Source organism: Grammomys surdaster, unplaced genomic scaffold, assembly GCF_004785775.1.
Source record: "Grammomys surdaster isolate TR1022 unplaced genomic scaffold, NIH_TR_1.0 125476, whole genome shotgun sequence".
In the NCBI taxonomy this organism is placed as follows: Eukaryota; Metazoa; Chordata; class Mammalia; order Rodentia; family Muridae; genus Grammomys; species Grammomys surdaster.
The window spans coordinates 1,079,996-1,106,576 of record NW_021620336.1 but is presented as its reverse complement, the minus strand read 5'-3'; the positions used below and the strand labels follow the sequence as shown (position 1 = coordinate 1,106,576).

The 26,581-nt window shown below is 39.3% G+C and overlaps 1 protein-coding gene across 1 annotated transcript; it reads left to right on the top strand.

Annotated features, from left to right (window-relative positions):
- The first annotated feature begins 357 nt into the window (after positions 1–357).
- Positions 358–26,581, top strand: Ddx43 (DEAD-box helicase 43). Its single transcript, XM_028786351.1, has 17 exons — positions 358–707; positions 4,306–4,361; positions 6,442–6,568; positions 7,770–7,901; positions 11,462–11,543; positions 14,967–15,123; positions 15,345–15,463; positions 16,109–16,219; positions 16,873–17,014; positions 17,354–17,454; positions 19,570–19,657; positions 20,616–20,743; positions 20,906–21,015; positions 22,024–22,162; positions 23,431–23,518; positions 24,533–24,672; positions 26,444–26,581. The coding sequence occupies exons 1-16, from the start codon at positions 461–463 to the stop codon at positions 24,644–24,646; spliced, it is 1,941 nt and encodes a 646-aa protein (XP_028642184.1). The 5' UTR covers positions 358–460; the 3' UTR covers positions 24,647–24,672; positions 26,444–26,581.

Genomic DNA, 26,581 nt, shown 5'->3' with positions numbered 1-26,581 from the left:
TGCTTCAGGCGGTGCTAATAGTTTGTCTGTTTGTTTGTTTGTGTTTTACTTTAGGTATTTGGGATTGTTGATAAGGTCTCCTACCCTATACTAGGCAAACGCTTTCATCAAGTTATTTTAAGATAGAGCCTTACATTGTCACGCAAACCCTCAAGCCTGCACCATTAGCCCGTCATGAACCTGAATTTCGAGGCACAGTTGGGATTGTTTTCGAGACGCGCTGCCCATAGACTGGATGTTCACAGACGGACACCAACAGAGCAAGTACCTGTCCAGGTGGCCGCCCGGCAGCAAGCGCCGATTGGCCAGGCCAGCCAGGCCCCGCCCCCGAAGAGCGGCGGCCAATGAGCGCGCCTAGGACTGGCGGGCGAGCTCGCGGGCGGCAGTGGAGTTTTTCCGACGCTGCGGCCTGTGCAGCTGAGTCCGGAACGACGTGCGACGCGCGGGTCTCCTCAGAGCCATGTCTAGGCGGGAACCCGCAGCCAACGCTTCCTCCTCGGGCGTTGCTCCCCAGCGAAGCTCGACCGGGTCCCGGGGCGCCGAACGGACGGCGACGGAGGAGGCGAACCGGAGAGGCCGGGTCGGTAGCAGGGGTACGGGCGGCGGCTGGAGAGAGCCCGCGGGTGCCGCCGAGGCTACGGCCGCCGGCCGCCGCGAACCGCCGCTCTGCTTCGGGGTGAAGAACGACGTGGTGGGCGCGGTGATAGGTGAGCGCGGGCGGCGCCCAGGCTCGCTGCGTGACCGGGCAGCGGCGTCGGGGCTACAGCAGCGCGGGGCGCAGTTCTGTGGCGGGCAGGGGCGTGTGCGGGAGAGAACTCTCTGGAAGACTCGCGCTGCATCCTCGGTAAAGGTCTTTCCGGTTTCCCGCAGAGGGGCAGCAGCTCTGTGCGGAGGTCGAGCCCGGGCCAACACCCTCTAGGTCGTTTTCACAGACCAAGTGTGCAGTAGTGTCAAATCAGAACCTCAGCTTTGTCCCTGCCTTAGGTTTAACTTGGGGTAAATTTAACGCGGAAAGCAGTACGCAGGAGTCTTAGATGTGCAATTTTCAACTTTTTTGAGATGCGTTTTACAATGAGGGGGATGTTTCCCTCAGTTGGTGTCAATTCTGAGTTTCACTTGTAGTTTTTTGAGGGCTAGGGTCTGTGAAGTTAATATATTTAGTTCGAAAAGCCTGCTTTGTGGCATAGTTAATTGTATGTTTTAAGGCTGGTTACTAGAATAGACAGATTCCGTTTCCAAGATTCATGCCCCCCAAAAATCTGAACGAGATGCCCAATATTTGAATGGGAAGCTCACCAGAGAACCAGTAGATTTGTGACAGAAATTAAAAGGCGTTGGAATACACACAATTCGTTGAATATGCATGCTACTGTTTTTGTTTGGATTTTTTTCTTATTCTGGGTATTGAACCCAGGGCATCCCAAATAACTAGGTGCATCCTGGGCTACATACATCCCTAGCCTTGCAACCTAGATAGTTTATTCTAATGTGTGTTAAGATATGACAATCTTGCTGGGCGGCGGTGGCGCACGCCTTTAATCCCAGCACTTGGGAGGCAGAGGCAGGCGGATTTCTGAGTTCAAGGCCAGCCTGGTCTACAGAGTGAGTTCCAGGACAGCCAGGGCTATACAGAGAAACCCTGTCTCGAAAAACCAACAAAAAAAAAAAAAAAAAAGATATGACAATTTGTTTTCTCCCCTACTTTGCTTCTTCTCCCACCCCCTCCCTTCCTTCTTCCCTCTCTTTTCCTTTCTGTTGGTACTCAGGATTGAACCCAGAGCTTCGTAAAAGTTAAGCACATGCTCTACCCCTAATCTGCTACCCACCCCCACCTTACTTCTATACTTAACAAATCAGCATATACATAGTGTTAGTGGTAAATGGAAGGTTGTCCCAGCTCTTCTGTGATTAGAACTATACTATTTCTCAGCTCCTCGTTTCTCCTTGATCTTGTGCCTCCACTTCACCACTCTGTGCTGCTGGGTTATTTACTTTAGAGCCTCAAGTAGAATCAAGACATTATAGTGTTTTGTGATTGACTTACTGTGGTTAGCACAAATGTCCTCAAATCGTCACCTGACAGAATTTCCTTTTAAAGACCGAACGTTAGTTCTTTACTACGTATCTCTTTCTGTTTATCCATTGTGCTCTTAATGCTGATTGAGCTGCTTCCAGGTTTTTATTTTGGTGCTTCTGTATGCACAGCAGTGCAGGCCTTCACCATCATGCTTCTGGCTCCTTTTACGTGTACTCAGTCATGTCAATGCTGAATTAGTTCGTAGAGTTTTTAATTGTTATTTTTTCCAATCACGCCAGTAGTTCACAGGCTACCAATTAGACAACATCCTTACCAAAGCACGTGCGTTTGTCTTAAGTAACAGTCGTCCTAGAGGTAGTGGTATGGTAGAGCACTTGCCTAGCATGCTTAAAACCCTTGATTTGATTCTTTTGTTTTGTTTTTCTCTGTATAGCCCAGGCTGGATTCATTTCTAAGTACTGCAGATTATCTTTTGAAAAGAGAACAGTAAGGTTGGATGTGATGGTGTAGGACTTTAACACCACTGCTCCTATTCCCAAAGGTAGAAGCAGGTTAAGTCTATAGAACATTCTGGGCAGGTTAGAACTATATACTGAGACTCTGTTTTAAAAATATTTTTTAAAGAAAACATAAGAGTCAGTCTTTTTGTTACAGTTTGGGTTAGACTGTTTAGAGATGTTGAACACCTTATAGACTTAAATGTTTCTGAAGAAATGCTTGCTCAGATCCCTCACCTTTTGAATTTTTTATCAGAGTTTTTGTCAGAGTCAGGGAGCACACGAGGGGTCTTAGGCATGCTACTGAGACAAGTGTTGTACCACTCAACTGTACTTCATCTTCTCTTGCCCACTTTTTTAAAAATGAATTATTTAGCTACATGTGGTGGCCCGGTGCTTAAACTGCCACCACTTAGGAGGCAGTGGCAGCAGAATTGCCTTGAATTTAAGGGATCCATTCTGTATGGGATGCTGTTATGTCCAGGCCTTAGGATTTCTAGATCTCTAAGAATAGACAACCCAGTGTAGAGTAACAAAAGAGCCTTTTATTTGAGCCAGACTTGGGTCGAAAACCCTTCCTACTGAGTATGTTAGGAGTGTGACCGTGTATCTAGGGGTTTGGGGATTTTTATACATACAAGCATAAACAGGGATTCTCGGAGTTAAGTGACAGGGGAGGTGACAAGGAAAGTCATCCTTTTAAACACAATATCATTTGTTCAGGCAGCCGGGTGGAATCACACAACTGGGAAAAGGAGCTCTTCTGACCTTTATGGTGCTATCAGGAACTAGTAGTATTTTTACAAACTGGCTACAGCTGTCAGGGAACACTTAATTGTCCTCCTCTCATGGCCTAAAGTATGGCACTTATCTCTCTAAGGATGTTTGGTCTTTGCTTCTCCCAAGGGCAGGAACCATCTGCACTGGGAAGTGCTGGTCATCTATCAGAGAGGGTTCCAGCCTTTTGCAATTTGGGGTAGGGGTGGTTGAGGGGAGGGGGAAGGGGTAGGAGGTGGGGAATGGAGGGTGCTGAGAGATGTTGCCATTTGTCTATTCCCAAGCCAGCATTTGCTGCTTCCTGGATGGGAGCATGGGTTCGTTAGGAAGTGCCACTGTGAAAATGGGCCCAGGCCCTTCTCTGAAAGGCTGGGGAGGGGAGCTCCTCGAATGTGTCAAGATAGACTACATCTGTCTCTTCAATGCATTGTATGGGATGCATTCTGAGTTCAAACCTAGGCTATCACTATCTTAAACACACATACACACACCTAAATTTTGTTATTGTTAAAAGTGGCTTTAAATTTCTTTTTTTGTTGTTGTTTATTGTATGTATATGATGAGTACACTGTAGCTGTCCTCAGACACACCAGAAGAGGGCGTCGGATCCCATTACAGATGGTTGTGAGCCACCATGTGGTTGCTGGGAATTGAACTCAACCTCTGGAAGAACAGTCAGTGCTCTTAACCTCTAAGCCATCTCTCCAACCCTTTAAATTTCTTAATATTGTCTTCAGTACAATTTGGATCCAATTTTTATATGTGCTAGGATAGAATCTTTTAGTCTCCATCATGGTAAAAGAAGCCTCTTGCTTCTTACTCAAAAAGGTGTCAGATGATATCCTTCACCCAAAACAGAAAGTGTTTACTTCACCCTAAAAATCTTCCCTTGAATGATTTGGGGAAGAAGACACAACATCCTTTGAAGGAAGTACATAGACCCCTTCTGTTGATTTTAGTTCATAATCAATTTTTTTTTATTTTTAAAAACAGGTCGTGGTGGGTCAAAAATTAGAGAAATCCAAAATACAACAAACACTAGAATACAGGTAAGTCATCTGTGTTCCTTTATAAGGAGCACCTACCTAGCATCTGCTTGGTGCTTAGCATGGTGCTATAGTAAGTGGCCTGAACTCTTCACAGATTCCTGTTCACCAGCATTTGCCTGAATTGTTCTTTTCTAGGTGTATTGTTTGTGACTCTTAGAAGTAAAATCTAAATCTTTAAATACAGTCTCCATTTAAGAATGATAACTCAGGGCTGGACAGATGGGTCAGTGGTTAAGAGCACTTGTTGCTCTTACAGAGGACCTAGGTTTGCTTCTCAGCACCCACATGGCAGCTCACAGTCAACCTCTAACTTCAGTTTCAGGGACTCTGGTACCCTGTTGTGGCCTCCCTGGGCACTGGGTACAAACCTTTTAAAACTAAACCTAAAAATACAAACAAAACAACAACAACAAAAAGCTTTGTGAGGGGAGTTGGAGGGAGATAATGGTAGATGGATGTGATCAAAGTACATTATAAAAGTACACTAAAAACATGGCCAGAGAGGGACAGAAAGACTGAAGGAGGCCACATGACCAGGAAGTCTGCTGGGAGATTGTCTCTCCTAGACGTGACAGCTACACCCACCAAATCTCAACAGTATAGCTACCTAACAACAATCACCAGCAGACATGCAAACATGGGAAGAGAACACCTCAAGGGGTACTCTACCCCTAGATGCAGAGCTACAGGCAATTAATGATTCCCAAGAGGGAAAATTCGTCTTCCCCCAAATGGGTTATCCAATATCAAATGGTCAGACTTGACAAATTCCTTTTTTTTAAGATTTATTTATTTTTATTTTATGTATATGAGTACAACTGTAACTGTCTTCAGACACACCAGAAGAGGGCATCGGATCCCATTACAGATGGTTGTGAGCCACCATGTGGTTGCTGGGAATTGACCTCAGGACCTCTGGAAGAGCAGTCAGTGCTCTTAACCACTGAGCCATCTCTCCTAACCATTGAACTGATCAAGGGGTTCCCAATGGAGGAGTCAGACTTGAAAACACACACACACACACATATATATGTATATATACACATATATATACACACACACAGACAATACTAAAGGGTCTCAGTAGATCTCTCTCTCTCTCTCTCTCTCTCTCTCTCTCTCTCTCTGATAATACTACTTAAGAGTCATGAATTTGAGAGGGAGTCACGGGAGTTCAATGAAAGAGAGAAAGAAATGGGAAAGGAGAAATTATATAATTATATTTTAGTTTTAAAAGTTGCAAATAAAAATATGTTGTAAAAGTATGAAAATATCAAAGAATAAATAAATACATACTATTTTCAAGCCAGGTGTGGTGGTATATGCCTTTAATCACAGCACTTAGGAAGCAGAGGTAGGCAGATCTCTATGACCTGTGAGTTCAGGGTCATGCCAGGCAAGTCTACAGAGTGAGTTCCAGGACAGCCAGCGCTACACAGAGAAACCCTGTCTCAAAAACCCAAACCAAATCAAAAAACAAAACAAAACAGAAACCTAGATCCATCATTGTATACATGTATAGAGAATCCTTTTAACTTAAAATTTTACCTAATCACACTAAAGTTTAGTAACCTATAGCTTATAGGTTACACTGTCCAGCTATATCATTATATAAGATACAATCCCCAAAATAGTATTTTTACAGACTAGGGAACACCAACTCATGGTAATATCGCATGTCAGATTAATATTTTACATTTATTATTTGGCTGTATGGAGTTGAGAGAACAACTCAACTTAGGGAGTTGGTTCTCTCCTATCTTCAGTGGGATCCAGAGATTCAACTCAAGTTCCCATGCTTTGGAGACAAGAACCTGACTACTGAGCCATCTGGGCAGCCCCTGTATTAATGCTTTACTTTTCCCTCAGCCACAGTGTCCTGAATTTAAATTTACAAATTGTGTGTGTGTGTCTGTGTGTGTCTGTGTGTCTGTGTCTGTGTGTGTGATCCTACTCACACTAGACATGGAATAGTATAGCAAGGCTGAGTTTGCATTCTTTCTAACTATTTTAGTTGAGTAATTATTGGGGCTTGGTGAGGAGAATTTGGTCTCACCTGTGTTTCTCCCTTTTTATCTAGGTAATCAAAGGAAATCCTGAGGCAGAAATCAAAATTTTTGGTAATAAAGCTATGCAAACAAAAGCAAAAACAGTGATAGATAATGTTGTTAAAAAACAACAAAATTACATTCCAGGACACAGAGTTGGTAAGTAATTTTTCCACACTTAACTGCTTTAGTTTATTGTTGTTAATTTTTGCAGATTTAAGTGGTTTAGTTTGTTGTTGTTGTTATTGTTATTATCATTATCATTATTGAGACAGATTCTCACTGTGTTGCCTTGGCTGGTCTGCGACTCACTATGTAGACCAAGCTGGCTTGAACTTGTATGTATCTGCCTGCTGGGATTAATGGCTTGTACTATCGCTCCCAGCCTGCTTTAGAAATATAAAAATAATTTTTGTCAGTGGTTTTGTTAGTTTTGCTTTGTTCTGTGATATGGAATCTCCAGTGTAGGACAAGGTGGCCTCAAAGAGTTGGGAATACGGGTGTGCTTCAGCACACCTGGTTTTTTTCAGTGTTACATAAATATCCTATTCCCCTCAGACAAAGCTTTAAATTTCCTAGATCTGTACATTTTTTTCAGTAAGAGGCCAGATTATTTTCATTTTTCAAAATTACATGTCAGTAAAGGTGCTTGCCATAAAGCATAACAAACTAACAACTTCTGTTCCCAGAATGCACACAGTAGAAAGAGAAAACTACATTCTACATGTGGTCCTCTGACATATATGCCCCATGGCGTATTCAGAGACATGTGTATGAGTGCACACACACCACATATACTGAGTAAATAAGCAAATGAAAAAAACCATAATATCTGTGGCTATTTAACTATTATGCTTAAATCTAGTTTCACTTTTAGCCACAGGTAAGTTAAAATGAAAGAACTCTTCAACACACATTTTAGCATGAAGGGTAAAGATGGGTCTGTGTGTGTTTATGCCTGTGTATGTGCTCTAGCTTGTGTTCAAAGGCCAGCAGTAGATCTGAGTGCTCTCCACCTCTATCTTAAGTAGCATCTTGAATCCAGACTTCCCTGGGGGCTACCCTAGCTACCCAGCTTACTCTGGAGATATTCCGTGCCCACCTCCCAGTTCTGTGATTACAGGCAGACCACCCACCCTGTTCACTTCGAATTGACATGGAGGCTGGAGATCTAGATCTGGTCCTGATGCTTGCATTGTGTTTTACACATAGAACCATCTCCCTAGACCTTAAAGATATAGATTTTTGTATTTCAAGTATCAATATCCTGTTAGGAATAACCATACACAAAAAACTGCATTTGGGATTTTATGCTCTCAGGACTTACTTCAAAGCTAATTTTGTCAAAATCTTTTAACAGATATTATTGCATTCCAACCTACTGTTGGAGCAGATACCAGTACAAGTGAGAGTGTAACAGACGATCAGCCATTGATAGATTGGGATCAAATTCGAGAAGATGCTTTGAAATGGGAAAAGAAAAAGTGGGCAGGTCAGTCCTGTATCCTAACACTTACCTGTGGTGATGCTGTCTCTTTACTACAGTTCATATCCTGTGTAACCCAGCTTTTTAACCGTAGGCCAAGACCCACATAGGATCATGTAACTAAATTCAAGGGTCATGAAAATGTGGTAAGAGTTCAAGGTTTCTGAACACTAAGTGAGCAGACATTAATTCAGAATCAAAAGCATACTAGATCTGAGGTGTTGTGGGTGTTCTCACTTGTGTTGCGACTAGGCCTTCACCATAGCCTGGGTTCGGACACAGTGAGCTCTGCATTATTCACTCTGTCATGTCACACACACCTCACCACAGGACCCCAGAAATACCTCTCTTCAGGTCTGAGGCCATTATATGCTATGAATTTCAGTGTTTTTTTGTTTTTTAGTTGTTGGGTTTTTTGTTGTTGTTGTTGTTGTTTGTTTTTGTTTTTTTTTTTTACCATACAAGCAAAGTTTTTTGATCTTCCAGAAACATAATGCTTTTAACTATGGAAAAAAAGAGTTAAGTTTTTTTTTTCACGTTCCTTACCATGTTAAACTATCAAATTAGTATATCTTTGAATTGTATTGTGCTAGAATGTTTGATTCTAAAAGTCACTGGTCAGGCATGATAGCACACACCTTTAATCCCAGAACTCTGTTTTTTATTTATTATATGTAAGCACACTATCGCTGTCTTCAGACACCCATATGAGGGCATCAGATCTCATTGAGGGTGGTTGTGAGCCACCATGTGGTTGCTGGGATTTGAACTCATGACCTCCAGAAGAGCGGTCAATGCTCTTAACTACTGAGCCATCTCACCAGCCCAATCCCAGAACTCTGAAGACAGAGGCAAGGAGATGTTAAGATCAGCCTGGTCTACATAACAAGTTCCAGGCCAGCCAGGGTGACATAGTGAGACTCTGTCTTAAAAAAAATAAATAAATAAAATTTTCTATTTGTGTTGCAGGGGAATTTCAGAAAAGAAAATCATTTAAAGAATTTACCTCGGGATTAGGACAGAATTTTCAGCAATTTATGAAGTGATCACTTTATACTATGCATTTTTGTGAAATGGCATTCTTAAGTATAGACAACTAGAATATAAAAATATAATTCTGAAAACAGTGCTCTATACCCTGTGGTGTTATTGAACTAAATTTAGTTCTCTATATAAAAATAATCCGGGCAGTGATGGTGCATACCTCTAATCCCAGCACTCGGGAGGCAGAGGCAGTTGGATCTCTGAGTTCAAGGTCAGCCTGGTCTATAGAGTGAGTTCCAAGAGAGCCAGGACTACACAGAGAAACTTTGTCTCAGAAAACAAAATTAAATAAAAAAATAGGCATATCTATCTCATTACAATACAATTTTACTTTAATCTTTAATAAGTTGTAAAATTCTGTGTATACCAAATTTTTGAAGTAAATCTCTGATTTATTATTAGTGAATATTTGATATGTATAGTGGTTTTATATAATATCCTCTGTCAGGTAAAAATATTACTAGTGAAAAGTAATTCTGAGAGAATTAAGAAGCAGGGGCTCTATAAAGTATCTACTTTTAGATTCCTACTGAGCAAACTTAGCTATTAAATGAGGCAGCAATATAGCATCATTATTTAATTTTTCTTTGTATAGATTGGAGAGATGGCTCACTGCTTAAGAGTACTTACTGTGTAACTATAAGGACCTGGGTTTAGCTCTTAGTACCCCACCCACATAAAAAGCTAGTTGTGGTCCTGTGCATGCTTATAACTCGAGCATGTGGGTAGGGAGACAGAGCCAGGAGGACTGACTGCCAGCTTCAACAAGACATCCTGCCTCAAAAAAATATATAGCGAAAGGGATAGAGGGAGATACCTTATTGCCCTCTAGCCTCTACTGGCTAGAGCATACTCTCATACACAGATGTGTGTATACATACACATACTTCACATATAAACAAAAGATAATATGCTAATGATAAAGTAATCAAAATGTTGGTAACTATATCATTATGTGGGCCAGAACCTCTGCATGTTAAGTTTTTAGACAGTCGATGTGTTATGGGGACACTGGAAGGAATTAAGCTTAGAAGAGGTATAATGAACTTTTACAACCTCAAGAGTTACAGAAGGTCATAACTCTTGTGCTTGCCACATTAAGCATGAGGACCAAGTTCAGATCTCCAGCACCCACTTATAAAAAGCAAGGTGGATGCTGAATGTCTATAATGCCATAGCTTGGGGAATAGAGACAAGTAGATCCTAAGAGCTCATTGACCAGCCCACTCTAGCCAGTTGGTGAGCTTCAAATTCAGTGAAAGGCAACAAGGACCGCCATTCTCTGGCTTGCACATGCATATACACTCACATATACACACAAGATTGAGACAACCTCATAAACCTCATAAAATTGAATGAGGATCTATATTTAATGCCTAAAAGTAGTAGTATGGGGGCTGGGAGTTTATGGCTGAATGGTAGAGTACTTTTCCTGAAGATGAAGTTCTGAGTTTGATTATCAGTATTACGAAAATAAATACTAATGTTATGGAACTGAAGAGATAGCTTTGTGACTAAGAGTGAATAGTACTGCTCTTTCAGAAACAGGAGTTTGTTCCTAAGACGCATGGTGGTTGTCTCAGAACCACTTGTTATTCCCGCTCCAGGGGATTCAGTGTCTCTGGCCCCTGCAGGCACCTGCACTAACATACCCACATACAGACATATATTCATACACATAATAAAAATAGCCTGGTATGGTAGCAGACACCTTTAATCCCAGCACACAGGAGGCAGAGGCAGGCAGATCTCTGTAAGTTTAAAGCCAGCCAGAGCTATGTAATGAGATTTTAATCTAAAAAGCTAACTAGATAAAAATAAATCTAAAAGATTTTAAACTAATGACTTTTGAAGAAAAATTAAAATCAATCTTAAGTGTTTTTACAATAAATTCATTTGTTGCAATTATTTGGGCTTCTTTAAAAATCATGTTTTCCAGCCAGCCATAGTGGCACATACCTTTAATCCCAGCACTTGGGAGGCAGAAGCAGGCAGATCTATGTTAGTTTAAGGCCAGCCTGTTCTACACAGTGAGTCCCTGCATAAGAAAAAAATCATTCTCTCCTGTTTGCTGTTAAAAACTTCTTCCTGGGGGCTGAATGGTTAAGAATACCTGTGACTCTGGCAGAGGACTTGAGTTTAATTCCCAACACCCTTGTTGGCTGACTCATAACTGCCTGAGACTCCAGCTCCAGAGGATCTGACTACCTTTTCTGGCCACTACAGACACCTACACATGTGGCATACACTCACACAGATGTACACAGACATATATAGTAAGTAACAAAATACATTTATTTTTAAAAACATTCTTTCCTGGGTGAAAAATATAGTTGAAAGAAAAACCAAAAAGAAATCTTTTAGACTGGCATAATCCTGGGTGGCAACATGTAGAACTTTCTAAAACTGTACGCATAGAGAACTAAATATTATTCTAGTTTGATACTTGTAGTTTTGAATAAGTGTTAGTAAATGTACAGTATTCTTATTTATCAAAGTTTGGATTGTCATCTTTGTCTCAGATTTACCTCCAATTAAGAAAAACTTTTACACAGAGTCAGCAACGACAAGCTCAATGTCACAAGTGCAGATAGACAACTGGAGGTGAGTAGTTGTTTCATTACCTCAGTGTGTTCTTAGGTCTTGACTGTTGACTCATTAGGCAAGGATTTTGAATGATTATATTGGACTACTACACCCAACTTCTGTGTTTGTTCAGCTGAAGATTTGGCTGCATCTTACATGAATTTTAGAGCATTTTTGTTGAATACTCCAGTGGAGCATGGTGGCACATGCCTGTAATCCCAGCACTCAGGAGCAGAGGCAGGAGCATCATGAGTTCAAGGTCAGCAAGACTCACAAATAACAACAGATGTCCGGTTGTGATGATGGAATCTGGTCTGTGTGTGTCTCAGTATTATACATATCAACTGAACACTAACTGTGGCTCTTATAGCTGGGGAACAGTACATGCTGGGGTGAAAAGTCAACCTCAACCATGATAGTGACCCCATAGGATTATATACTGGATCTGAAGAATTACTATTTTGAAGTGATTGTAGCTGCCATAACACAATGCAATGCATTATTCACATGTGTGTGATAATGTGGTACAACTAAAGCTGTGCTGGTGAGAGTATACTGTGTAACGGACAGCTTGTAAAATACAATGAGAACAAATGACAGCTCCTGAGCATGATTTTAAAGTATATTTGTTCTAACCAAAGTAAACTAGGGCCTGGGGGCATCTCAGTAGTAGAGTGCTTACCTGGCATGTACAAGACTCTGGTTTTGGTCCTCCCTAATTTAAACAATTACTGTAGGGCCAAGAATATAGTTCAGCTGGTACAATGCTTGCCTGGCATGCACAAGGTGCACTAATATACATGCAAGGGTAACACTCAGAAACATGAAAATAAATAATTATTTTTTAAAGGCCGAGTTAGGCTGGAGAGTTTAATTTTTAAGAGTTTTAAAGGACCCAGGTTTGATTCCCAACGCCTGAATGTCAGCTCACAACCATCTATAACTCAATTCCTGGAATCCAACTTCCTCTTTTGACCTCTGGGTATTAGACATCCAGACAAAACATTTATACACATAAAATAATGAGATACAAAATTTAAAGTACATAAAATTATAAAGGCCAGGTTGTATTTGACAGTTATATATAGTTTTGTGCAAATACACTGTCATGTTTATGAAACCGAGAAATTGCTGATCACTAATCTTTCAGAATACATCCCCCATCATTAATTTTCATGACTGTATTTTAAATTCAAATTTAAATTGTCACATGTTAGGGATGCCTATTGTATTAGGTAGTAGTTTAGAAAATGATGTCTCCAACACTGGAAAATTAAGGGGGTTTTGGGTTTTTTTGTTTGTTTGGTTTTTTTTTTTTTTAGGGCTGGTAAGGTTGGTCAACAGTTAAAAGCACTTGCCATAAAACCTGAAAACCTGGTTTGACAGCCTGTGATCCACATGGTTGACTCTGACCTCCACATGGGCACTGTGGCAAGTATGTGCCCCACTGCCAACATACATATACACACATGTTAAGTAAATAAATATAAATTGTAAGTTGTTTTTTTTTTTTTCTGAGACTGCCTTCCCAGGCTGGCCTCATTTACTATGCAGCCGAAAGTGACCTTGAATTTCTTATCCTCCTGCCTCTACCTTCCTTATGCTGAGATTATAGGTGTGCATCATCCTGCCCAGCGTATGTGTGCTTAGGAGTGAACTCAGGGCTTCATGCATTCTAGGCCAGTATTCTACAACCTAGCTAACCAGCTAACAGTGAAAAGTTGAAAAGGTAAAAAACTTGTTTTTTAAATACAATAATTTCTTTTTTTTCCAATGAAACCCATTACCTTTTAATTACACTTATTTATCTATGTGTATGTGCACACATATATGTATGGCATGGCACACACATGGAGGCCAAAGGATCACTTACAGGAATTGCTTCTCTCCTACCCTGTGGTGTCAGGGATAGAACTGTGGACTTGCTGTCCTACACCTTTACTCAGTGAGCCATCTGGCCAGCACTGTAATTGCTTTTCCTCTTTTTTTTTTTTTTAAGTTTCACATGCGTGTGCTATATTTACATCATGTTCACTTTTCGTCTCCTCCATCCAACTTACCCTGTGTCCCTTTCTTTCAAATTCATGGCGTTTTTCTTACTGTTACATATCATTGTTACACGAATTATGTATCCTGCTCAACTCTATCTGTTGTTACATAATATATGTTTTCAGGGCTGACTATTGGTGTTAGATAACCACTTAGGAGCTTTGTCCTTGGGGAAGAATGATTCTTTCTCCCTCAATAGACACTGATTGCCTGTAGCTCTTCATTTGGGGGTGGGGCCTTGTGAGATTTTGCGCCCTCAGCCATACTTGTCAATTGGTGTAACTATTCAGGTCTTGTTTAGGCAGCCGTATACCTGAGGTTTCATGGGTGCAGCTCCCTTCTCATATCTAGAAGACACATTTTCAATCAGTTATTCTCTGAATTTTGGCCAGGTATGCTTTTCTGTATTCTGCCTGCTACAAAGCAAAGAATAATTTCTTAACCTCTTCATTTCCTTCCTGATGCCATAAGATTTTTTTATGAGTTTGTGAGTGTTTAGCCTGTATGGGTATGTGTACACTTCATGTATTCAGTGCCCAAGGAAGCCAGAAGAGGGCACTGAATCCTCTGGAAAAAGAGTTACAAACTGTTATGAGCCACTATGTGTGGGGTACTGGGAACTGAACCCCAGTGTGTGAGCAGCAAGTATGCCTAATTGCTGAACCATCTCTCCAGTCTCTTAATAACAGCCTTAAAACTTAAAACTTAAAAACTGATACGAATCTTAAAAATAATAAGTCTGTTGTAAAAGTAATGGCTCTGCATAATAGTGCATATCTGTAATCTTAGCACTATGGAATTTGAGGTAGGATGACCAAGAAATTTAAGGTCATTGTAAGCTACATGTAGTGTTTGAGTATAGTCAAGGCCACATGAGACTTGTGGATGGATGGATGGATGGATGGATGGATGGATGGATGGGAAAGATGAGTGAGCTAATGCTAAACCTTGGTCACATAACTAGTCTTAGGACCATGCTTGTCTAGTTTTGCGTTACGTTCACATATGTGGGTTCCACTTTCCATACTCATTCCTTCATCCATCCATATAATTGAAGGAGAGTTGCCTTTCCCTCTGCACTCTCACATAAGAGGAAACAGGCTCCTATTTCTCTTTCTCTTTGTTCATTTGTTTGCTTGTTTTGAAATAGTCTGTATATCCCAGACTGGCCTCAAATCCTCCTGTCTTCACCTCCCAAGTGCTGCATTCCAAGTGTGTGCCACCATGTCCAGCCCTCCATTTTTTAGTCTTTTCTACCTTAAAATTCTACAAGTCTGGTTTTAATCAGTTGCAGATGAATTTCTAGCTGTTACCCAAACTGATTGTAAGAAATATTTTTTCTTTCTTATGGAAATTGAAAAAAATCCACTAATGCTTGTATTTTCTATAAAGGAAAGAAAATTTTAATATAACATGTGATGACTTGAAAGATGGTGAGAAACGTCCTATCCCCAACCCTATATGTAAATTTGAAGATGCCTTTCAAGGTTACCCTCAAGTTATGGAAAATATTAAAAGAGCAGGCTTTCAAAAACCTACACCAATTCAGGTATGCCTTTTTAAATTTTTCATTTAACACTTTCCCCCAATTAATGTGTGTTAGAAGTTAAACCACCAGGGAATAGCTGTGTCTTAAAAGCATGTGCCCAGTACCTCCTGCTAGCACAGCAAATGCCTAACAACAATGTATTTTAAAACATAGAGCTGAAGGACAAGAACAGATGTCAAACATAGTTATGCTTCTTGTTTGAGTATATTACTCTTTTTCAGTCACAGGCGTGGCCAATAGTTCTGCAAGGAATAGATCTAATTGGAGTAGCACAAACTGGAACAGGGAAGACACTGTCCTACTTAATGCCTGGATTTATTCATCTAGACTCTCAACCACTGTAAGAATTCCTTTGGCTTCACTCTCTTAGTAGGGATTTAATAGATATAGAACCAGACTCTAATTAAGTTCCTGTCATTTCTTGCATTGTTCAGACTGATGCCTCTTCTTGGCCAGGATGCATGTGGTTATGCTGATGAAGTATACATTCATAAAACTATTTTAGGAAGCAATATGCAGCAGTTACCACCAGAGTCATAATAGAAAGACACTGCAGTCAAATTGTTTAAATTGTCCTAAATCATGCTGTTTAATTAAAATTGTATGAATAAATTGTCCACTATAGTTCTATTCAATGAGAAAATGTCATTTCAAGTGAACTGTTAATTAAAAAGTCATGTTAAGTGAATAAATAAGAATTTGTGACAGTGGATTTGTGGTGTATGTGACTTTTTGTCATTTTTATGGTAACTATGCCTTTGTAGTAAAAATTTATAGAAACTTATACCAGCAGCTTATATATTTAGGTATGTTAATTGTGATTAATAAACCAAAGTCTACAGGAGAAACTTTTAATCATACACTTCACCAAAAAGTACAAATATGCCTTGTCTGTCTTTGATACTCATTATTGAAAATCTTATTCTTAAAGAACTTTCAATGCATCTAAGACAAACAACTTAGTATTATTATTTCCCTTTTAAAGAGCTAGAGAACAAAGAAATGGACCGGGCATGTTAGTCCTTACGCCCACCCGGGAATTAGCTCTTCAAGTAGAAGCTGAATGTTCTAAATATTCATATGGTGATCTTAAAAGGTAAGTCATTTCTGTACAAGTGTTATCTTCACCTTCACGTTTGTAGTAACTTTATTTAAATTTAGAATGTCTGTGTGTGTGGTTCTTGAGTCCAAATTCACAGCCTTGTGCATATTAGCCAAGAGTTCAACCACTGAGCTATCACCCCAACTCTACATACTAATTTTCAACTGGTATACAATGTCATACATATTAGTGAGTTACCATGTGATGCATCTGGGAGGCAGACAGTAGATGATCTCTGAGCTCAAGGCCAGCCTGGTCTACAGATTGAGTTCCAGGACAGTCAAGAAACCCTGTCTCAAAAAATAAAATACATGTGTAAAATCACTTCTGTGTTTTACTAGCAGGACAGGGTCTTACTGAGTTTCCCTTTGGTCAGTGTAGCTTCTCTCATCTTCATTAGTTTCACCCCTACAGAATCTGATCTGAGCACAGTAGTCATGTCATAGAGCCAAACAATGCAGAAGCAGTTCTTTAGGAAACACTGTGGCCCAGGGGTGTGGATAGTTTCCACAAAGGGACAGGTACTCCTGAAAACATCAGATTCTCTTTTATTTCATCTTATCCTATAACCAAAATGTTTAGGCTAGTTGCAGTTTTAAATTATGGCATATTCTTTGCTTAAATTTGAACTTCTTGATTTTTTTAAGTGTTTGTGTATATGGTGGTGGTGATAGAGATGGACAAATACAAGATGTTTCCAAAGGTGTAGACATCATCATTGCAACTCCTGGAAGATTGAATGACCTGCAAATGAATAACTTTATCAACCTGAAAAGTGTAACCTATTTGGTAATCATGGAATAAAGGTTTGGAATACTGGGAGGCAAAAGAACTGAATCTGTAGAAAAATTTGGGTGATGAGGTGGCTATTTTATATATAGAACTTTGTATTCTGGGACTATTTTCCATTCTGTTTAGCATAGTTAAGAGCAGGAAAGTTGGATATTCATTTTTTTCTCACTCGATGGCCAAAGAAGCAACTGGGAATCAAGTGAAACAAATGAGTCTGTATTTTATGCCCACAGAAAGTTTATTTTGGGTCTCTCAGAAGTTGAAGTGGTTATAGGCTTAATGGGAGAAGTAAGTGTTTAGATATGAGATTGACTACATTTTTCGCTTTGAGTACAGGTTCTAGATGAAGCAGACAAGATGCTGGACATGGGATTTGAACCCCAGATAATGAAGATTTTGTTAGATGTACGTCCAGACCGGCAGACTATTATGACAAGGTAGGTGTGCCTAGTTATGTATTCCGAATAGAAGTAAGTTAAAAACCCATTCTATTAGGCTGATTTCTCAACAATATTTTAGAGCATTACTTAAAAGTATTTTGAGATTCTTAAATGTAACTATAATAATGGCTACTTTATCATTGACTGTTACAGCTTTCCTACATTATGGATGTATTTGTTATTTTATCTTGTTTTTGGAGACATTCTAAAGTTCTGCCTAGCCTAGAACTTTCCATGTAGACCAGGCTGGCCTCAAACTCAGAGGTCTGCCTCCCAAGTGCTGGAATTAAAGGCATGCACTATCATGCCCTGCTATATTTATTTTTGTTTGTGGGTGCATGCACTGTGGCATATGTGGAAAAGTCAAAGGACAACTTACAAGAGTAGGTTCCCTCCACCATAAAGGTTCTGGAAGTGGAATCAGGTTCTCAGCCTTGGCAGTGAGTACTTTTTCCCGCTTGAGCCACTCATTATGGGTTTTACATGAAATTTACATTTCATGGAAAATCTATGTTGAATAAATGATCACTTATCTTTAGAGGTTAACATTTGATATCTGATTATTTTTCCTGATAAAAAACTGAGGAAGCAATGATTGATTGTGTGATGTATAAGTAATAATTCTTCCTAGGCCCATATTGTCTAATAAGAATAAGGTGTGGAGACTGGAGAGATGGCTCAGTGATTTGAGTGCTTGTTGCTCATGCGGAGGACGCAGATTCAGTTCCCAGAATCCACATCAGATGACTCACACATGTAACTCCATTTCCAGGAAATCCGATGCCTCTGGGCTGTAGGGGCACCTGCAGACACATGCATATACCCATGCACACATATACATGTAATTAAAGTAAAAAACTAAACCTTTTATTTAAAGACTAGTATATGATTTCCACCCCCAGGTCTATGAAATGTCACAGAAGAGGGGGTAAAAGAATGAAAGAGCCAGAAGTCAGGGAGGACTGTAAAACAGTGTCTTCTAGACATGACAAGCTACACAAGACCTACATACAATCAATCTAGTCAGAGTTCTAGCTTGGATTGAACAGTTGCCAGTGGAAAGTAAGTTTTCTTCAGGAATGGGGCCATGGTAGGTTGCTTATGCTTCAGTGTGTAGCCCTACACCTACATGCATGTGGCAACACATTGAACTCAGGAAGTTGGGTGTGTCTGTGTGTGTCTGTGAAAGAGAGAGCCGGAGAAAGAGGATAGCCCCGAGGCTGGAAGGTGGGAGAGAGGATCCTAGTAGGAGTTAGGAAGGCAGTGAAGGGTGGATTTGATAAAATAAAAAGCATTTTTGTGTGAATGGAAATTTTTTAAGTTACAAAAAGGATATTTTGATGACAGGAAAACTACTTAATCACTTTATTTTTTTGTTTTCTGACATTTCAAAAATTGAAGTTATGTTTCATTGTATATGAAGGTACAAAAGGTGACCAATTTCATACTTTATGTATATTGAAGAAAATCTATATAGCTTTTGACCAGTATACTTACAGTGGTTTGTATTGAGCCTAAGTACTTGTTTTTCCTTGCTGACATTATGTGATAATTATAGATTATTTGGTTTTGGTGGTTTGTTCATTTTGTCTTTTATAAAGGATAAGATATAACTAACCTTCTATTACCTTTCTATATATGAAACTTTTATTTGAAGTTATATAGGTATTTTAATCTTTAGATAATATAAATGAAAAATAAGTGAATGAAAAACTATCTTTTATTAAACCTAGTTAAAGATTGCATCCAAAAAAACGCCGGGCAGTGGTGGCGCACGCCTTTGATCCCAGCATTTGGGAGGCAGAGGCAGGTGAATTTCTGAGTTCGAGGCCAGCCTGGTCTACAGAGTGAGTTCCAGGACAGCCAGGGCTACACAGAGAAACCCTGTCTCGAAAAACCCAAAAAAAAAAAAAAAGATTGCATCCAATAGCTTAACTGTAGCCAGACAGACAACTCTTAGTAGAATTTAATTGTAAATTTGTTTCACTCATTTAACAGATTGGAAATATAAAAATGTCTTTCATGAGTAACATGATTCACAGAATGCTTAAAGAAATTTGGTAACATGTTATAATAAAGTTTTGATGATGATGTATCTTGTTTTGTTTTCAGTGCTACTTGGCCATATGCTGTCCGCCGTCTTGCACAATCTTACTTGAAAGAACCAATGATTGTCTATGTTGGTACTTTGGATCTAGTTGTAAGCTTGTTTTATTGCTATTGAAACTTTTTTAAATTGTGCTTAAAGAACATAGTGGGGTATACTTTAGTGATAGATAGTGATATTTAGCATTCATGAAACTCTGGGTTCAATCCCCAACACAAGGAAAGAAAATAGCAAATTTTGATATGTCTGTTCTGTTGATTCATTAGTTTACTAATACTATATAATAGAAAATAGAGGGGTTGGAGAGGCAGTTTATTGGATAAAGTACTCACCACTGAAATATGTGGAATTCAGATCATCAGAACCTAAGTGGAAACCAGGCAGATGTGGTGATCATAAAGACAGGATCCCTGGACAAGCCAGCTACTGAAACTAGGCAAAGTCATAGAATTCTAAGTTCAGTAAGAGACCCTGCCTTAATGAAGTAGGAAGCAACTGAGGAAGATTCTGTCAACCTTAGGCCTCCACTCTTATGTTTCTGCATACATATACATAAAAATTAAGAGTAATATGAAATAATACTTGGTAAAGTGATAAACATTCTGGAGAAACAATGGGAGTACTTCATCTAAAGTACTTCAATCTAAAGAGATTTTTTTTATTGTGGTTAAATAATGACACCAGTGATTTTGTATTAAATTGCTGAAGTACTCACTGAATTGAGACTCATATTTTATCCTCTCATTCATCCATGAAGTCTGATATCCAAGGTTCAGGAAGATAATTCTTGCAAACATGGTATTAGGTGATGGTTGTTCTTACAGCGGTAGCCAATAGCTTACAGCATGCCTGCCAGTCATTCAGGTGTTCCCAGACTCAGGTAAACAAATGATAAAAATCAAAGACTGAGCTCACATGCTGGGTAGAAATAGGTAATTTGCTATGCTCACTACTTTTGTGTTTTCAAAGTATGAATTGATTACAAATGCATTGTTTGAGCCACAGGGGCTTCTCTCTGGTGCTAATATACTATGATCTCTGAATTATCTAGGCTGTGAGTACAGTGAAACAAAATATAATCATTACCACAGAAGAAGAGAAACGAACTCATATCCAGACCTTCCTTGAGAATATGTCACCTAAAGACAAAGTCATTGTCTTTGTCAGCAGAAAAGCTGTGTAGGTACTTCCCTCTGTCCTCCTCGTCCTCAGCAGTCCACTTGATTGACTCATGACTTTCTGTTTGTAGCTAATTTCAAATGGGGACAACTTGACAGTTTGCTACTCGATAATGGTATTAGAATAAGCCCTTAAGATCATTAACTTTATTCTTTGCTTCAGTGCCGATCACTTATCAAGTGATCTGATTCTCCGACACATATCAGTGGAGTCTCTGCATGGCAACAGAGAACAGAGTGACCGAGAGAAAGCATTAGAGAACTTTAAGACAGGTGAGTTATAATTGCTGTCTGTTGTAGTTTTCAGGTAAGTCTAGAACCTGGGCTTGACTGGGTGGGTGATGGTATCTGTTCATAGTCCCATTTTTTAGTCTGTCCTTGCCTTATAAACCCTAAAATAGACTTGCTAAAGCTCTATTTATCTGCTTCTGAGAGATAACTAGGCAACTCCACAAAGACTAATACATGAACAAGTGTCAGAATATTATCTTATAATGGAGACTGTATCTTAGTTTAACTGAATGATGTATATTTTAGTTACTTCTCTATTGCTGTGATAAAACACCATGACCAAGACAACATATAAAAGGAAGGGTTTCTTTGGGGCCCCTCACCATCACGAGGAGCTTGACAGCAGGCAGGCAGGCACTGGAGCAATAGCTGAGGGCTCATGAAGCAGAGAGCTGCACTAGGAATGCTGGGGGGGCTTTTGAAACTTCAGCCATCCTCCAGTGACACACCTTCTCAAACAAGGCCACACCTCTTAATCCTTCCCTAACAGTTCCACCAACAAGGGACCAAGCATTTTTTTTTAGATATTTATTTATTTATATTTATTTATTTATTTTATTGATGAGTACACTGTAGCTGTCTTCAGACACACCAGAAGAGGGCATCCAATCTCATTATGGATGGTTGTAAGCCACCATGTGGTTGCTGGGACTTGAACTCAGGACCTCTGGAAGAGCAGTCAGTGCTCTTAACCGCGGAGCCATCTCTCCAGCCCGGGACCAAGCATTTAAACATAGGAGTGTATGGGGGCTATTCTCATTCAGACCACATTGAAACATTTTTCTTTCCCATATCGTTCAGATAGGTCAGGAGAGAACCATTTGTTGAACTGTGGTATGTTGTGTTGTGATTTGCCAGTAGTTTAAAAATCTTTCTTTTCCATTTTCATGTAAGCAATAATCATCTGATTAAATAATAAAAGTAATTAATTTTAACATGTTTTGGACTCACTATTACCAGACAGGTTTAGTGTTTGTCTTTACTCTTTAGGTAAAGTGAGAATACTTATTGCTACTGACTTGGCATCTCGAGGTCTTGATGTCCATGATATCACTCATGTCTACAATTATGATTTTCCACGGAACATTGAAGAATATGTACACAGAGTAGGGCGCACTGGGAGAGCAGGGTAAGCCAGCTGGGTCTACCTTGGAGAGAAGCAAGTTCTGGTTCTGGATTCCCATCACCCCCTCAGAGACTGTTCTTGCCCAGAAACCATTTTATTCTCTTCTAAATGTTCTGTTTCTTTCTTGACCCTTATTGATTCTTTTATCTCTTTTCATCTGGATGAACTAGATCCTGCTGTGATTGGCTTCTTGGTTTTTTTAATTGTTTATTGTTGTCTATAGGGTTTTTTTCTTTCTTTCTTTTAACATTTTGTTCTTTTTTATTTGTTTGTGTATTTTATGTATATGAACACTTTGTCTACCTGTAGATCTGCATACCAGAAGAGGGCATAGAATCCCATTATAGATGGTTGTGAGCTGCCATGTGGTTGCTGGGAATTGAACTCAGTACCTCTGGAAGAACAGTCATCTTTCCAGACCCCCATGTGTGTTTGTGTTTGTTTTTGTAATACTGGGATTACAAAATATATAAGGCCTCATACATACTAGGAAGGGCACTACCACTAAGCCATATCCCTGGGCCTCTTTGTATTCCCACTACCCGCATCCCACAGACAAGCCTTGAACCTTGTGATTTTCCTGCCTTGGCTTTCCAAGTATGTAATTGTTTATGCAGCATTCCAACAGTGAACTGTGCTCAGTTGATTATTTTTATTATTATCGACAAAGTATTCAGATTTGTATTAGCATGAGAAGAGAACCTTTACCTTTACTGTTGAACTCTTGGGCTGTTTTTAATGTAACCTGAACATTATACCAGCCTTCTGAACCCAGAATTTCTATGTCTTCAAACTTGTCCAGCCATAAATCAAAAATGTTTTTTTAAAAACTGCTTGTGCTGAACACGCAGAATATTTTCTTGTCTTTGTTCCAAAGATAGAAGATTATGACATCTATTTTAGTAAAGTGTGTATGTGTGTGCATATATGTGTACAAGTATGATACGTAGTCTAGGCACTGATTTATATTATACAGGATAATACATAAATCTTATGTATTAAGATTATTATGTAATGTATTATTACATTTTATGTAAGAGACTTGAGCACTCTATGATTTGATGTCCTCATGAAGTCCTAGAGCCAACGCCATTGAATGCTAAGGGATGACTATTTAGATTCTAAATTGCTGTTTATGTGATACTAGCTCTATACCACATATGTGTAAAGGTTGAGGTTTCTTGGTTTTGTTCTGTTTTCTGTATTAACTGAATTATGAGAATATATACCATATAGATAGATAGATGACATGAACTTTTTTCCTCTTAAAGGCGAACTGGAATGTCAATTACCCTTATCACAAGAAATGATTGGAGGGTTGCCACCGAACTGATTAATATTTTGGAAAGAGCAAATCAGGTGAGAATATGCAACTTACTAGAAATATACATGTTCATGTTTATTCATATGTTATGACAGGTACTGAGGGTCCTTACCGAGTAAGATGTATAACAGTAAATTAATATAAGGGTTATCAACTGGCAAAGCTTGTGAGCTATGGGAGTATAAGAGTGGAAAGCCTAACGTATAGGAGTGAACAACAGATAGCAGTCAAAGCACTCTCGGTCCAAAGGTGAGACAGAATCCATAAGAAATGGTTCCACTAAAAAGGGGTGTTGGCAGTCTGAGAGAGAGGAGGAAGGCTGGCCAAAATGAAGGATGTGTGAAAAAAACATAGAGTGGAAACCTACTGTTTTATAATTTAGTTAAAAAATATATAAGGTCCACTGAGATAGCTAAATGGGTGAGACAAGTACACATAGGCCTGGCAACCTGAAATTGATCCTCAGATGTCTCAGTGTGGCAGGGGAGAACTGACTCCCAAGAATTGTCCTCTAACCAGGAGCCTGAGCACACACAAACACAACATAAAATATATGATTTTTTTTTAAGATGTGTTGGGGCTGGAGAGATGGCTCAGCAATTAAGAGCACATTTCCTGAGTACCCAGAACCAATTTCTCATGAGCATGTGGCTCACAATCATCTCTAGTTCTAGGAAATCTGACACCCTCTTATGGCTTCTGCAAACACCAGGTGCAGAGGAGGTGCCTAGACATACATGCAGGCAAAGTAGTCATACACATAAAATAAAACAAACAAAAAAATCAAAAATAAAAACATGTTCAGCAGCGAGGAAACAACAGAAACGGAGCAGCAGAGTGATGGGTACAGTTGAGGTTATTCTTAGCTTGTAGCTTAGAAATAAACATATTTAGGAGTTAAATGGCAGAGAAAGACCTTTCTCCACCTACCTCCCCCCCCTTTTTTTCGAAAATGTCTTATAATTGTGGGATTCTGAAGTAATTTGAAGATCATTCAGCATGTCATAGAAAGGAACACAGAATCCTAATAATACATTTAATAATTTCAGAATATCCCAGAGGAACTTGTTTTAATGGCTGAGAGATACAAAGCAAATAAACTAAAGAGAGAGATGGAAAAAAAAATGGGAAGACCTCAAGGAAAGCCCCAGAAGTTTTACTAATGTCGTGTGTAGCACAGGTGCCACAGGTAAAGTTTTATGGTGTAGATATTCAAATCCCTGTCTTTTTTGTTTATTTTGTTGTTTGTTCTTTTGAGACAGTCTCTTTAGATATTACTGTGTCCTGGAACCCCCCTATGTAAATGACAATCTGGCTGCTTCTGCCTCCCAAATTCTGAGATTAAGGACATGTACCACCCTCCCAGGAAGTCTGTCTTTCAAAACTAGGTTCAGATGGTATATGTATTACAATCAATATAATTCTAAAAACATACTAAATGAGGAAGTCTTACTCTTTCACCTATTACCAAAGTCTAGTTACTGTATCTTTTTTTAGACATATGTCACCCAGGCTGGTCTCAAACATGCCATCTTTCTGCCTTAACCTCCTGAGTGCTAGGGTTACAGGTGCTAGGTATAGATATAGGTACAGCAACATTACAGATGATGATGGTATTTTTTTTTTTTTGGTTTTTCAAGACAGGGTTTCTCTGTGTAGTCCTGGCTGTCCTGGAACTCACTCTGTAGACCAGGCTGGCCTCAAACTCAGAAATCCACCTGCCTCTGCCTCCCCAGTGCTGGGATTAAAGGCGTGCACCACCACCGCCCGGCTTAAATTGTCTTTTTTATTTAAAAAAAAATTTATTTATACAATAGTAGGTGTAACAGAATGGACAATCCAGGAGTAATTTACATATTTGATCAAATGACTACCAAAAATAGCTGGCAAGCATTTTGTGGAAAAATTGGACACTTGTTCATTGTTGGTAGAGGTATAAATTGATTTATCTGTTTTGAAAAGAGTATAATGTTCTCTTAGCAACCATATGATGTCAAAAATCTACATCTGGGTATGTATACTAAAGAATAGGAAGCAAGATCTCAAAAAATGTATACCCTCATATTCATGGCATCCTATTAAAAAACAGCAGTACTCTCTTGGAAGCAAGCTGAAAGTGCAAAAATATGGTAATACCGTGCATCGTATATGTAACAGAGGGACTGTCAATTTTAAAAGGGGAGTGTCACCTGTTGCAACCAGAGTGAATCTTGAGGACATTATGCTTCAAATGAAAAAGTTACAAAAGAACAAGTATTGTATATGAGACATCTAAAATATCAAGTTCCTGTGGCGGCAGCAGGACCCAGGGTCCTAGGGCAGCCTGGGCTTGTGTGAGACCCTGTTCCAAAGAACAGTCACAGGAACAGAATAGTGCTTCCACGGATGGTGGGGGTAAGCAAAGAAGGCCTCATTGTTTATTGAATATAGATTTTTAATTTTGCAAATTGAAAGCTATAGAAATTGAACAACAGTGAATATAGTTATCTGCACCAAACTGCACCCTTAGAATGTTTGAGATAGTGTATTTTATATTATGTAATTGCACCAACCTTCTTCATTTAAAGATTTATTTATTTCATGTATGTGAGTACACTGTCACTGTCTTCAGACAAACCAGAGAGGGAATCAGATCCCCATTACAGATGGTTGTGAGTCACCATGTGGTTGCTGGGAATTGAACTCAGGACCTCTGGAAGAGCAGTCAATGCTCTTAACCTCTGAGCCATCTCTCCAACCTGCACCCACCTTTAAAAACAAGAATTTTGAGCTGGGTGATGGTGGGGAATGTCTTTAAGCACTTGGGAGGTAGAGGCAGGTGAATCTCTTAGATTCAAGGCCAGTCGGATCTACAGAGGAAATTCCAGGATATCCAGGGCCACACAGAGAAATCCTGTCTTGAAAAACCAAAAGTAGAAGAATTATGTAAATAACAACTTTTCTTCCCACTTATTTTTCAGGATTCAGGATTTTATTCAAAGTGGAATTGTTGAAACATACATCAATATGAAGAGATTTGGCTGATTCTTAAAATAATAGTGTGTTAAAATGTAGAATTCAATGTTTTATACTTTCTTTAATAAAACAATAGTTTTTAA